The following is a 14,496-nucleotide window of genomic DNA, read 5'->3' as shown; positions in this document are numbered from 1 at the left end:
GGTCGAGGCTGGCGTCGATCAAGAAGGCTTTGCTGCGATGGGAGGGGTGTGTTCCTCTCGAGTCTCTGTCAGCTTAAAAAGGTCTTTTGCACAATGCATGAAACTGAGTACTTTATGTAAAGACATTTATTTACATACATCTATGTAGAATATTTTTCACATCAAAATAAAACTATAGAATACTAGATGTTTACAAGTGGGCTACAGACAACAGGAGAAATCATGTGGTTTGTTTATTTTGTAAATAAACAATGAAATTTGCACAAATATCTGTTCTGATTCATGGAGTAAGAGTTAGAAAGGGAAAAACACGAAAAAAAGACACACATGCATTCAGCTTTGTTCGCAAAGAATGAATGTTTAGCTATAGACGCAGCAGGAGACATGTTGTCTGGGAATGTTATATACTGCACAGAAGCCTTTTCTTTGAACTGTTTCAAATTAATCCTTTTACAAAAAGATCCTCCCTCCTGGTTAAAGCTGAATTAAGTATTATTTGTGCCACAAGCATCATCAAACAGAAATGTAGGATGTGTATCCTCGCCTTCCCCCTGTGCCAAAACTCTGACCATTGAGTATTAAGTCTCTTGATACGCTCACAATTTGAACCAAAAAAATGCAATAAAATTGTACATAAATATATGTGCAGATAACCACTGTTTTTAAAACATGGTGCGTCCTAAACATCTTACTTTTTTTAAATGATTTATTTTGCATTAGGTTGGTCATGGCATATTATTTTTCTCCTCATAAGAGAGCTATGAGAACTATAGAGGTCAGGTTTTCACATACACATTCTGAGTTCTTTGTTTAGCATTCTTTGCACTTGTAAATTATGACACCTTTTATTCTTCTACCTTCGTGGTTATAGACAGGTTGTCATCTTTTTTAAAAGGATCTACTACATAAGCAACACAATGGCATTAACACCAACACTTTATCCGGTGCTTAAAAATGAGGTTTGTCGCTATTTCTAATATACTGTATTTGATTTATTTATACTTGCAATGTAATAATGTCTTAATATATTCCATGTGCAATATTATATACAGAACAGCCTATAGGCTACAAACAATAGCATACATAGAGCATTGGTAAACCATTAGCAAAAAATAGGCCATGACTGTGCTTTTAACTGCTCGGTGAATAAACATGACAAAACATGAGTAAACAAGGTCACTCAAACACTGAGATGCAATACAAATACAAACAGGTATTAAGGTTTAGATCAAAGTTTTCTTTTAAACCCTTATGTGATTCGCAGCATTACTTTGTGTTGTAAAAACCATGCACATAAATGACACAACAGTGACAGTGTGTTCACAAATTTTGTGTCAAGTGGATCCGTCGCCATCTGTCGCTTATTTAACTTATCTTATTGGATATGAGGTGTACCGGGTAATTTTCTTTCGTAATATTTAACTTCTTATGTATAATTAGATGAAGTCTCTTTCTACAAATGACACTAAAGTGATTGTGACTTCCCTTTTATACACACCAACAACACCTATTTTGTTAAATGAACTTTTTCGAAACCGGAAGATGGCGGAGCTGATCTCAGTAATATGGCGTCGCTACGATGAGCCGACGCAGAGATGAATCCTGTTTTAGAAAATGTTCTCAATATGTCGGTTGTTTTTTGTTTAATTAGCTACAGCTGTTTTGTCCAACCATATTATCGCCTAATAACATACATATCTATGCCATAAAAGCTCTGATTCATACCAATTTGGATGCAAGAAGAGCGTCTGTGTTGCTGTTGAACGTGGTCGAGAAAAGATACGTGCACCGTGGCAGATTAGGTTGGAACCTATAGTCCCATGCACAAACAACATATTCGTTCCTTCAACGCTTGTACTAAAATGTTGTATTTTTAAGTGTTATACACCCTAGTTGTTTATTGGCATTCTGGACTTCGGCGAAGAAGCAGAAACAGAAGAAGAAAGAGCGCTTATATCAAGTGTTTCAAACCCTGGCGCCGTGCACTGCCATTTAACACATTTATCTTAAAGTGACATTGTCAGAATGTGTTTCACCTGCTATGATGGAGGTGTGATGTTTGTTTTGTAAATTGTTTGCCCTTTCTTAGTAAATTGCAGTGACTACAGTGAGCAAGGGTGCCCTCTTGTGGCCAATTGAGCCTAGAAAAGCTACAGAAGTCAAAAGGAGAAATAGGATATCTAGAGTCTAGAGTGGTTATTTCTATATATGGTAGAGTTTCTATATACATTAACATTTACATTTTTATATATTTACAATTTCTCAATTTCTATACACATATAAAACATGCTGGCCTGCACTTTTGGGTTCGAAACTATTAAAAGGTAAGAAAGAAATAAGAACCTTCGAGTAAATGGTTTACTTGGGGAACTGAAAAATGTTTCTAAGTGTGAAGTTTTTATACGTTTCATTTCTTCCTAAATGAAAATGACATTAATACCCAGATAGATACCCCCCTGTGTGCATCTTTTCAAACACATTTGTGATTGTTATAAGAGATAATAAGATACAAGAAATGTGGTTCTTCACATATTTGTCTTCCGCTGGTTGAACCAGTCAGACAATAACAGAAAAAGAAAGTGTCCGCCCAATTCTTTATATATGTCTTTGCACACAGTGCTGTTTCATCAGACGCTATGGCAAGTACTGCAGTGCTGCTGCTGGTTAGCTTTGCTCTAACTGTGGGCCCAGCCAGAGCTTTCTCTGGGGGGTCTATGACTTTCACACCTGGAAACAGGTATCCAGATGGATTAGTGGAGGTAAGTGAGGGGTATAGGTTACAAATGAATATATCCCATTTTAATGTACTAATGTGTATTATAAGTCTTGGTTTATTGCTATTGTTGTGTTTGAATGCTATTGTCATTTAGCTGTTACAATTTGTCTTATTTTATCGGTATTATCAGACAGAGCGAGAGAGAAAAGAATGTGATGCTGTAATATAAACTAGTGCTACTAAAATGAGTTAGACAACATACATAAGGAACTAAGGTTTTTGGTCAGAAGTTAGTTTAGTCAAAATTAAGTATTGTTGTTCGGGCATTTTTAGAAAAAAACTTTCTCCATATTTTCATAAATCTTTTATTATTTTATTTTTGCAATAGCTGTTGGGTGAACATTGTTCTTTACAGAATTAACTGTTATAGAATAAATCTCAGTCCAGGACATATTCATAGGTGTTTTTATCATTTGAAAGACAGTATTTTTTAAACTTATGTACTTGCTATTTCTTATGTACTTGCTATTTCTTATGTACTTGCTATTTCTGAATGTACTTGCTATTTCTGAATTGCTATTTTCTTGCTGCTTCGTAATTATACTACTGTTAAAACATTGCCAGCAAAAACATTTGTTTGTGAAATAATTCTTGGAATTCAAACTTAAAGGGGAAGCTCACCCAAAAATATATTTTGTGTGATTTTTTACTCAGCCACGTGACGTTAAACAAGTTAAGAGAACTTCCGGCGTCTTCGGAGCACAAATGAAGATATTGAGGTGACATCCGAGAGATTTCTAAGCCTCCTCATAGACATCATGGTGTCAGTTGTTGCCAAGGTCCAGAAAAGTACTAAAGACATTGTTAAATTGCTTCATCCGCTCATTGTGGCTCAGTTGAATTATTTTGAATACTTGATGTGCGAAACAAACCAAAATACAGATCGATATACTCTCCTCTGTCTTGTCAGTGAACGTGCGTGCTCTTGTTCTTCTTGGACAAGAGTACTTAGACGCATGCGTATTAGGTTTGTGTGCCAAACGCCGCATGGGGCTTGCCCCTATTGGACGCCAGGAAAGTGCCCTCGTGAACGTGCGCCATACATGGACAATATATCGATTAAAGTCTGTATTTTGCTTTGTTTTTCTTTGTCACATAAAGTATTCTCGTCGCTTCAAAATAAATCAACCGAGCCACTATGCGCGGATGGACCAATTTAACAATGTTTTCTGGACCTTGACAAAAACTGTCACCATAATGTCTATGATGAGACCTGGAAATCTTTCGGATGTCACCTAAATATCAGAGTATAAAATCGTACAAAAGTAGATTTTAGGTGAACTTCCCCTTTAAAGGTGCATCATGTGAAATAGCCTTTCACGTGAGAAATCAAATGAGAAAGATTGATTCAGTGTGACAACTAGCCCCGTCTCTTCTTTATGTGGCAGGTGCACGTTTACTTCAGAGAGTCCAGCAGGGGTCTCTGTGTTTCTCATCCCAGCTGGACCTGTGATAATGGAAACTGTGGTAATATCATCTACGCAGGACCTGAAGTGACAGATCAAGACCGCTCGGCTCAGAGTCTATGGTGCCAGTCAGAGGTTCACATGACCACCAATGTCAGCAGTAATGCTCCCCTCATACTCCAGTAAGATCAGTTTTATTCATAAATAATCATGTTTTTATTAATAAGCTATTTGTTTATTTTGTAATATTTTGCAGTTCCATTAGTTAATGAGTGAGTTTAAAGTCAGGCATACCTTTATTACTTTGTTTTGATAAATAGTTAATTTAACTTTCATTTGACGAAACAAATGTGCATAGAAAAAACCAAATGCTCATAATTACACTGAAAAAGATTAAATGTTCTTCGTCAACCTATTAAAGTTAATAGGTAAAGTACATTAGGAAAGTAGCCAATAGGTCAGCAAGTTACAAAGATTATCAGGCATTTATCATCTCTAAGCGTTGTGAACAGGATTATTATTTATTGAAATAGCTGTTGTTATCTAAAAAAATGTCTTTCAGTAACTCTGGTTGCTGCTGGGAGGATAATCTTCATAGTGTCGGTGGATGGACACTACAAGCTCATGTTGACACGGGACGACGGTCAGACACTCAATCTCCAAACAGACCTCCAGTTTCAGCAGCAATACCCTATATAAGGTATGTGCTATTAGGATGCCACAAACAAATCGTGTTTATTATTATATTGATCTCACAAAATGGATTTGTCTATTAAACCGCAACAGCTTCATTTTGCCTTCGTTATGGTTCTGTGTTCAGGATCCCTCAGAATTGTTTCCAGAGTCTGCACCTGCTGGCACACGACCCAGATGGAGATGTTGTGAGATGCAAATCAGACATGAGCGGTGATCACCCAAATGTACATCTGGATGAGGTATTACTTTCTTAGGACAAAAAAGCTCAGTTTTGGTAGAATTGGTTTTTGTGTCTATGTGTTAATTCAGGTCTGTGGTTCTCAAACTGTTTTGTTGTAAGGCTCCTTTTGTGTAGAGTTCATCGCTTTGTGTCCCCCCCATATAAAGACATAATCTTAAACTTAGCTATACATCAATTCTTTTAGTTGGTGGTCTTATTTTTCTGATGTTTGGTGGCATCAAATTTATGGTAAAATTCTATATTTCATAAAATGCCACAAAATCTGTGGGCCCCCTGGATCCATCTATGGGCCCTCCATTTGAGAACCACAGATTTAGGTCATATATATAATATGTTTATAAATATATCATATTTGGGAAAAGCAGACACCCCAGGGATGTTTTATAATCCATTCTTTTGTATCATTGGCTAACGTTGTTTATTTTGACTGTGTGTAGGACTTGTGTACTCTTCACAGAACTGGTTCATTGGACTTGGGTCTGCATGCGTTCGAGCTCATGCTGGAGGATTATCCAGTTTCAGAAATAACTGTGACCGATAGTGAAGGAGTCTCTTCAGTCAAAGATGCTTTCAATCTGACTTTCAACTCCAACCCCACAGCGCTCAGTCGAGTGCCTCTACAATTTGGAGTAGAAAGTATGTGAAAATTGCATTATCTCCACATGCAAATATATTTTCTGTTTAATACCCCAAGATGCGATTATCTTCCTATTCCTACTATGGAAAGTCAACGGGGGACAATTTTGAAGTGAACTACTCCTTTAAATCTTAAAAGAGATTTTATGATCGTCAAACAACTTTATGCCTTAATATAGAATCTGCGGCTTTGAACTTGGTCTAATTTTGTTTTTTAATACAATATTTAAAAGAAATGTAATGGGAAGTATTGCACAATGGACAAACATTTATTAATCCACATATATTCGATTTTATTATTTGAGACTTGAGTCATGTCCAAAAGAATGCAAATGTGTTTAGGCTTAGTCATTTGTGTTAAAGAACCAGAATAACTGGTTTTATTAAAGAAAAGAGAAGAAACATGCAGGACATTTCAAAAGGACAAACATAGAAAAACACTTGTTATTGTTCATTATATTGTTGAATGGAAACGAAAACAAAAGTGAACTTGTATTGTTTGTACAATACAGTATATGTGAAAGCGATTTGAATAATAATGCGTCTCTGTGATATTGTGTTCCACTAAATATCCAGATACAATTATAAAGTACATAATCACAACTGTGTGAATGAAAGGGACACAAACAAACGACAAGTTAATGACGACAAAATGTTAATATTTTGAAATTATGATTCCCTAGCATTATTTTTCATGAATTATGTGCTCCAGTGTATTTAAACATCTCCCTGTAACCCGTCTTGCAGTTCTTGCACCAGTTCAGAGTTGTGTGCCAGGTGTGGACAAGCCCAGTTTCCTGACACCAACTCCTTTACACGGAGATGTACATAACGCCGCTGTGGGACACGCTCACGAGATCTTACTCCGGGCCCAAAGTTCAGGCAGCAGGTCTGATGTTGCTTAAAAACACTTGACTGCAAAGAAAATTCAGTGTCTTTCAACACAGGCCATGAATGATCTGATCTGTCTTTTGCAGCATCTTAGACTTTCAGGTCAGCGGGCCCTTCAATATGTCTAAGACCCTGAGAGACGAGGGTCACGGAGTTACCGTGGCAACATTGAACTGGACGCCGCAGGAAATGGATTTGTATCGTCACGTACCTGTGTGTTTCACAGCGGAGATGCTACACAGGTAATCGGAGGTCTATCTGGAAGCCTGTTGGTAGTTGATTCTCCTGTGGAGTTTCTGAGAAGCTCGTGTCTGTTTCTTCTTTCCTAGTCAGTCGGAGATGAGATGCATCGTTGTGGTCGTGGCCAAAGCAAGGGTTCTGACAGGTAAAGAGATTCATTTCTTTATTTCAAAGGTCTCCTAATACACTTGATACCAAAATGAAAATGTTATCTATTAAGGTGAAGCAGAAGTGATCTGTGGCAGTGACAGTATCAGCATTGTCGTGAATAAAGCCTCAATGGAGGGAATCGATCAGAACTGGCTTCAGCTGAGAGATCCCACCTGCTCTCTCACGTCCAATGACACTCACATCCTGGGCACGATGTCCCTCAACACCTGCGGCACTACCGTCGAGGTGCGGTAACTTATGGGGTTTTACAGTTCTTCTTGAATCTTGCTTGGCAGCCCAGTAAAGCTAGAAGCTGCTTCTGCATGATAAAACTTCATCTTTCCATTCAGGACTCTGGAGACTTCATGGTCTTCAAGAACGAGATCAACTCCTTTGAGACCCCCAATGCCGTAATCACCAGACGCAATCAAGTCAAGATTGGCTTCTCCTGCCAATATCCCAAACTGGCCAGTGTCTCCAGCCACTACGTCAACCATAAATCTGACTACATCTTCACTGAATCCAGCTTCGGCACGTTCGGTTACTCGTTTGAAGTGTATACAGACAACAGCTTCAGTAGTCGAGTGGACCCCAACCTGTATCCGGTGGAGGTTAAACTGATGGAGAAGCTGTACATGGGCGTTGAAGCTCACTCCGCTCTCCCGAAGGTCAGACTCTTTATTGAGTCGTGCAGGGCCACTCCAGAGGACAACCCGTATAGTACTGTCTATTATGACATCATAAAAGACGGGTGAGACTTAAACATCATCACATTTATTCCTTTTACGAGTGCTTTTATCTAAAGCCACTTCCAAAAAAAAGCATTAAGGAGTTGCTACGTATTACAACGTCCTTCAAATTGCATTTCGTGCAGTGTGTAATGTTGCTGTGTGTGAATGGAAGCAGTCTGCCAAGTTGTAAAACTCAAAGAGAACAAATAACAAAGTTATTGGTTTGGGAAAAAAGAAGTCGACTCTCAATCACGCGGAGAAATCGTCTGTGGTTCTGATTTCCGCTCCGAGTCAGATTAGCATCATTGCGTGTAATGATCATCTGACCAATCAGATCAGAGTACGCTGACAGAAAGGGGGGTTTATACAGATGACTCGCCGAACGAATCATTTGGGAGTCAGTTAAGAAGTAAGATAATAATAACGGCCGTTTATTAGAAAATGTATGTACATAAACTTGTTGTTGGACGCTCTGTAAACCAAATTAGGACCCCTAAAAATCACAAAATATTTACTCTTTAATATGTTGTTTTAGGAAAATAATAATAAACATAATAAAATATATTATACATATATCATATTATATAACTTTTTTAGTGTCCGTCTAAGGCATTTTTCACCTGTTGTATATTGCTCAAAAGTACGAGCAATATCAATAGCAGGCACTTCAAATGATAGATGTAGTGCTTTTAATGTATAGTGCAGGGTTTCTAAGTGCTATCCAATAACCAGTGAGATGCTGTATATTCATGCCACACTGTACTTTCCGAAATGAAAACCTGTTGGTTGCTAGATTTAGATTATTGGCTGTCTACAAAAAGGTTTCAAGTTCGTTCTAGTGAAGAAGGCAGGAGGTCTACTTCAAAATCACACTGTCAAATCTCACAATGGCTTTTTTCTACTGTCACACCTCCTGGCAGCATATTACAGTAGGACAGATTATATGTTATTTAAATGCAGGATTTCCATGACAGTCCAAGCACTTAATCCTCAGACACTTGATATGTGGCCTGATCTGAGAGGTTTTCTATAGCGATTTTTGCTTTACTTATTATAAGTGATAATTAATACAGATATTACGACAATACAATGTTTATCAAAGAAGGCATTGTTTAATATGACAAGAACACAATGAGTATATTGTACAATCTTTTAACAAAGGGACATTGAATCCGAAAATAGAAATTCTGTCAAAATGTATTGTCATGGTATATGACTCGATTCTGTGGAACACAAAAGGTGATATTCTGAGAAAACAATTGTTGTGTGCTTATCAACATTCTTCAAAATATCTTCTTTTGTGTTCTGCAGAAAAAACAGAATGTCACACAGAAAATCATGACAGAATTGTCATTTTGTGGGCCCGATCCCCCAAGGCATTTTTTAAAAAGATTTATTTATATAGGTGTATTTTGGATGAAACGGTCAAGGTCTACCCAAGCGATTCCATGAAGTATGATTTTGCAATCCAAGCTTTCAAGTTCTCAGGACGTTTTGATGAGGTACGTCAATCATATGGTACAGGGATGTGATGTGAGCGGGACTGTTTGACTTCAGTAGAGTAATTTGTGTGGACAGGTGTACATCAGCTGCTCTGTGATTCTGTGCGCGGAAGAAAACCCAAATTCCAGATGTGCCCAGGGCTGTCTCAGCCAACCCCTACGCAGACGTAGACGAGATCTGAACCAAGAAACGGCGGGACATTACATCACTCAAGGTCCTCTGCGGGTGTCAAGAGAGACTCAGCATGCTGCGTATGGTATGTTTTAAGACTGTTACGCTCGATTTAAACATACTTTTAACTGTGCGTTTAAAGCAACGTTTTGCACATATAATTATGTTACGGAGTTTTAACCCTTGTTTTTTTATTTTGTAGCCTCAGATAATGGAGGTAGTGGGCACATCAGCACAAGCACAGGGGTCTTTGCGGGACTCTTCATCATCACCATCATTGCGCTGGTGGGGCTGTTGGTCTATAACGTCAAAAAATCACGAGCACTTGACCGTACGCATCTGTTGTCCAGTTTCTGAGATCATTTAGAGTAGATTCGTAATCTATATCTACCCAAGTTATAAATGGAGTTTCAAGTCGTTATGACTCAAAACTAAATAAACAGTTCTGTAGGGTAAATAGAACAACAATGATCTTTTGGATGCCTGTTCTTGTTCTGTAGCTTTCAGTTTAGAGCCTTAATAACTTACATTTTTTTCTTTGCACATAACATGCTTTAATAAACACAAGCCACTTTATATAGGTCATGTATTGTTGTGAAGTTTTCAATAACTTTTGTGTGGATGTTGAGAATGATCTGGCATTTATTTACTGTACGCCCAAACACATCCTTTAACAAAATACAATCAGTAAATTATTAATAATCTATGAGAATAAGACAAAAAAAGTTAAAAGTTCAAACTAAGTGATACTGTTTATTATAAAGGAAAGAGAAAGATTCAAATATCTACATTATTTAAAACCATTTCAAATTCATCTTCTATAAAGCACCTTTGTTTGCTGTCATTGTCTATTCAGAAAGTTACAGTAAGAATGTAAATGAAACGTAATAAAGTGTATGAAAATATGTAGTAAATTGTGTGTACATTAGTGCATTTTCTGTAAAAACTCTTTATCAACTGAAAGATCTCAATAAAGATTTCGAGAACAGTCTAAATTCCTGTGCTATTCCTGTGTTTTTGGAATACTGAACTTCCTGCTGTCTGAAACAAAGTGACAAAAATGTGGCAGTGAGTTCCTGTCACTTGTATTGTTTAGTTTTTCAGGTAAATAAAAGATTTTAGATTTAAGAATACATTTCTTATCAGCATATTAAAGAACTATGTTTTGAAATCATAAGGATGTGAAACGTGGTATTGAAACATTTTCGTGTGTCTCCCATGTGAAAAACAACATGATTTTTTGGAAGAGCAAAGATTTTCTTGCGACTTGATTATTCATTATAATTATTTTGGGTTTGTATACAAATCTGTAATTTAAGTCCATGTTAGAAAGTAAATGTTTATGTAAAAAACTTTAAAAGCGTAATTTCTTTATCTGCATCAGTTCAAAAAGTCTATCATGTAAAATGTTTTAATAGCAATTCAATATATCCTTTTTATGTTATTGTTTTAAAATAGCTTTTATTGATAATGGACTCGTAGCTAAAACTTCATTTCAGCTTTTCTATTAAGTATTGAGTTGACAAATGAATATGACAACATGTCATGTGATCTCAAACACACAATCAGTTTCATTTTAAGTAAACAGATCTTGTTCCAATGTTTCCCTATGTGCTATAACTGACAGGTAGGTTGAGTGCTCACATTTTTTAGATGTCATTAAAGAACCTGTCAATCAACATCCGCCAAACAAAGTGAGTATTTCAAAACAAACAGGATAAAAATAAGGAAATTCACATGCTTGGTCAACATTTTGTGCTCTATTGAGCATAAAAAACTAGACATATTTTTTGCCTGTGCAACTGAATGAAAAACTAAAACTCTTATCTGTGTTGGGAGTCAAGTTTTCCATTCCAACTTGTAGTTGGTACAGTGCTGTGTTTGCTCACGTGTATTGTTTCATTGTACCAGCATTTATCTAGTTCAGCAGATCATTCAATCGTTTTTATCTGAATGATCTTTTGCATGGCGTGTTTTTTTATAGACAGTCATGCAGCATATCCATCTTTCTGTGATACTGTGTTATTCCTAGACAAAAGTGTAATTTTTAATAGATCTGGATTCCTTCTCAACATGAAGCGTGACAGATAGAAATGTCAGCTTTCAAACAGAAACTTAAATTAGAGTTAGTGTCGCAAAATAGTAAAATACAATTTGAAGTTGAAGGAATATTTTAAATATCCTTGGCCAAACCATTAGATCTTATGGTAAGATGTATTATCTTTATATGGCTCTGTGTGCAATACAGCTTTACAAAAGGTTTTTTTTTATCACGAGTTACTGCATTCTTACCTAAATAAGTTGTATCAGTTAAGATTAGTTAATGCACAGTGAACATTAACATTTTTATTGGCTTTAACTAATATTTTCAAAGATTAATGAATGCTTAAAATTGCTCATTGTTGGTTCATGTTAGTTTTATTTTTCTTTTATATATGGAAAGCTTGTGTGGCTTGCTGTAGCGTTAAGAGAACCGGTTTAGGTTGCAACCATTTGACATAACAGATTGTGACGCAAAAAAAGTACTCGGCCTCCGAGTAAATTTTCTTTTTAATGTTTATGAATACTGAGACAGTTACACTGTTTTTTAATTACACATGTATAAAGTCAATACCATTGTAAATATATTAAGCCATACATCTATCTTTACCCAAGGTTCCTTTTAAAGTAGTGTAAAGAATGCTTGGTACATGATTTTCAGGGAAAAGGACATCTAATGGTTTCTTTGTTTTCTGCAGTGAATGTTTTCAAATAAAGTACTTGTCCACATTTTGCCTATTGTTTCAGTCTCAAAAAATGTAATCTTAATATTTAAATACTGTATATCGGCCAATATATTTATTATCGGCTTCCAGTGGTAAATAATTATCTGTTATCGTTATTGGCATATAAAGCATATAAGGTGACTGTTATAAGGCCCCCTGTTAAAAAAAACAGCTCGACCCTAAAGAGATAGTTAACTACAGACCTTCATCGAATCTACCTTACATTTTTAAAGTAATTTAAAGGTAGTTTATACTCAATTATGCTACTTTATCCAAAGGCATGAGATCAATGAAAAATTCCAGAAAACTGCTTTGATCAGAGTTACAAAAAAAAAGCTTTTGCCGTCTGACCGTAGCTTTATCTTGTTATTGGTGCTGCTAGACCTCAGTGCTGTATTCAACACCATTGACCACAGCACACTCTACGTTGGCATAAATGGAATAGCTTTGAAATTGTTTAAATCTTACTTTTATGTTTCAATTTGTAGCAATAAACAATGAGGTGTCACTTGTGCAAATCACAAGTCCAGTACGGTGAACCGGTTAGCTTTCACTGCAATTCTGATGACACTCAACTTTTGTATTTCCTCGAAGCCTCACGAAACACAGCAGTTCAACAGAATAATGGAATGCATAGTCGATATAAAAAAACTGGATGAGAAACAACTTTTTATTACTGAACTCTGACAAAACAGAAGTGTCACTTATTGGACCGAAACCCTTCATTCATAACAACCAAATTTAGGAATAGTCTTCATAAAGACGCATATTTTCAACCTTGCATACACAACACTTCCATTATACAAATCCTCTGAGGGTTAAGGCTGCATTAAATGATAATATTTCACCTATTATCTACCTTTTTACTATATTTATTTTCTTTTTATTTAGCCTAGTTGTGCAAGCACTGTCGAGCTTGCAGAGATGCTGCAGTTTCCCTGGTTGGGCCTGGGTTTTCCAAAGGACTGGGGGGCTGCTGACATCAGCTTTAGAATGTAACGTTTTAATATTTATAAATATAACTTTAAAATGTAGCATTCTGCTTCATTTATTCATTATTACATATAGTAATTTATAGTCAGTTAATATTAAATGTGTGCTTCTCTGAGATAACCACGCTGTGTGTGTGTGTGCACGTGTGTGTATATTGGGCTTTGTGCATGTGGGTGTCTATGAACCTGTGCGTATATGTATTCTGTGTGTGTTCACTTCTTTTATTTTAACTTTAATGTCTTGCTTATAGTCAATATGTTTCATGTATAGCTGCTTTGAAACAATGAAAATTTTAAAAAGCACTATATAAATAAAGTTGACCATCCTGGTAATCAAGTCACAAAAGAACAATGAACAATTTCTAAATACAATTGAACATTTCAGTTCATTCAAAAGACAAAACGGTCTGAAAACGAAACTAACTACTGGTCTTTTCTTGAATGCATTTATAAGTTTAAAATGATTTGGAAACAAAAGGCAAATAAAATTAGTAACGTTGCTTAAATCAAGGCTGCTGCTAGAAAATTCCATTCAAAAAGGGTTGAAGTGCTTTACATAGCAAGATGAATGATACAATAACAATGGATACGTTACATTCCGTTTACAAGAAGTCACAATATGACAAACTAGAAATGTAACAAGCTCTTACATAAATAATAATTACAAATCTTTACAATTTCATTTTAACAATTGTCTTTTTTATTTCTCCTGAGCAGCATGGACGTTTTATCTGAAACTTTGATTTTCAGATTTTTTGATGTGGTCTTTTTTAGTTTAAAATAATTTCTCCATAATATATCCCTCCATTTGATCTGATGGTATTGTCCAGTTGCAGCATTTTAAAAGAAAGTCATTGATTCCAACACACTGTATGATTAAAATGAACACCAAGGCAGTTGGTACTATCACAGGAAACTGTGTTGCTGAAAGTAAGGGAGTTGCTATGTAGTGCAGAAAACAATTGTGGCAAAGGAATCTGAGACTTGAAAAGAAACTCAGAAAGAAATTAATCTGGCCTTGATTAATCTGGCAATTCAAAACACTTTGACGCATCAATTTTCAATGTGAATTATATACAGGTAGACACTATGAGCCCTTTAATGTATTTGATTTTTGTTTTACACAAAGTAAAACCAAGCTTACCTCATTGCCTTTGTCCTGTTTATATTAGTGTTTGGTGTTTGTTTGGTGACTATAACAACAACTAAAGTGAAAATAGGTTTGTTTTTATAAAAGGTCTGAACTGGAACAAAAGCAAAAGAAAAACATTCTTGTCATTGTGGCGCTGAAGATCGAT

At 36.0% G+C, this 14,496-nt stretch overlaps 1 protein-coding gene across 1 annotated transcript; it reads left to right on the top strand.

Annotated features, from left to right (window-relative positions):
- Window positions 1-2,632: 2,632 nt before the first annotated feature.
- Window positions 2,633-10,566, top strand: LOC306899174 (uncharacterized protein). The gene is made up of 13 exons (XM_079465257.1): window positions 2,633-2,759; window positions 4,165-4,364; window positions 4,745-4,882; window positions 5,003-5,117; window positions 5,557-5,755; window positions 6,503-6,644; window positions 6,733-6,888; window positions 6,976-7,031; window positions 7,107-7,282; window positions 7,387-7,787; window positions 9,173-9,269; window positions 9,346-9,526; window positions 9,644-10,566. The coding sequence occupies exons 1-13, from the start codon at window positions 2,637-2,639 to the stop codon at window positions 9,796-9,798; spliced, it is 2,139 nt and encodes a 712-aa protein (XP_079321383.1). The 5' UTR covers window positions 2,633-2,636; the 3' UTR covers window positions 9,799-10,566.
- The last annotated feature ends 3,930 nt before the right edge of the window (window positions 10,567-14,496 follow it).

This window comes from Barbatula barbatula (genome assembly GCF_947034865.1).
Source record: "Barbatula barbatula genome assembly, chromosome: 10".
NCBI classification, from domain to species: Eukaryota; Metazoa; Chordata; class Actinopteri; order Cypriniformes; family Nemacheilidae; genus Barbatula; species Barbatula barbatula.
This window is presented reverse-complemented; position numbering and strand designations above follow the sequence as displayed.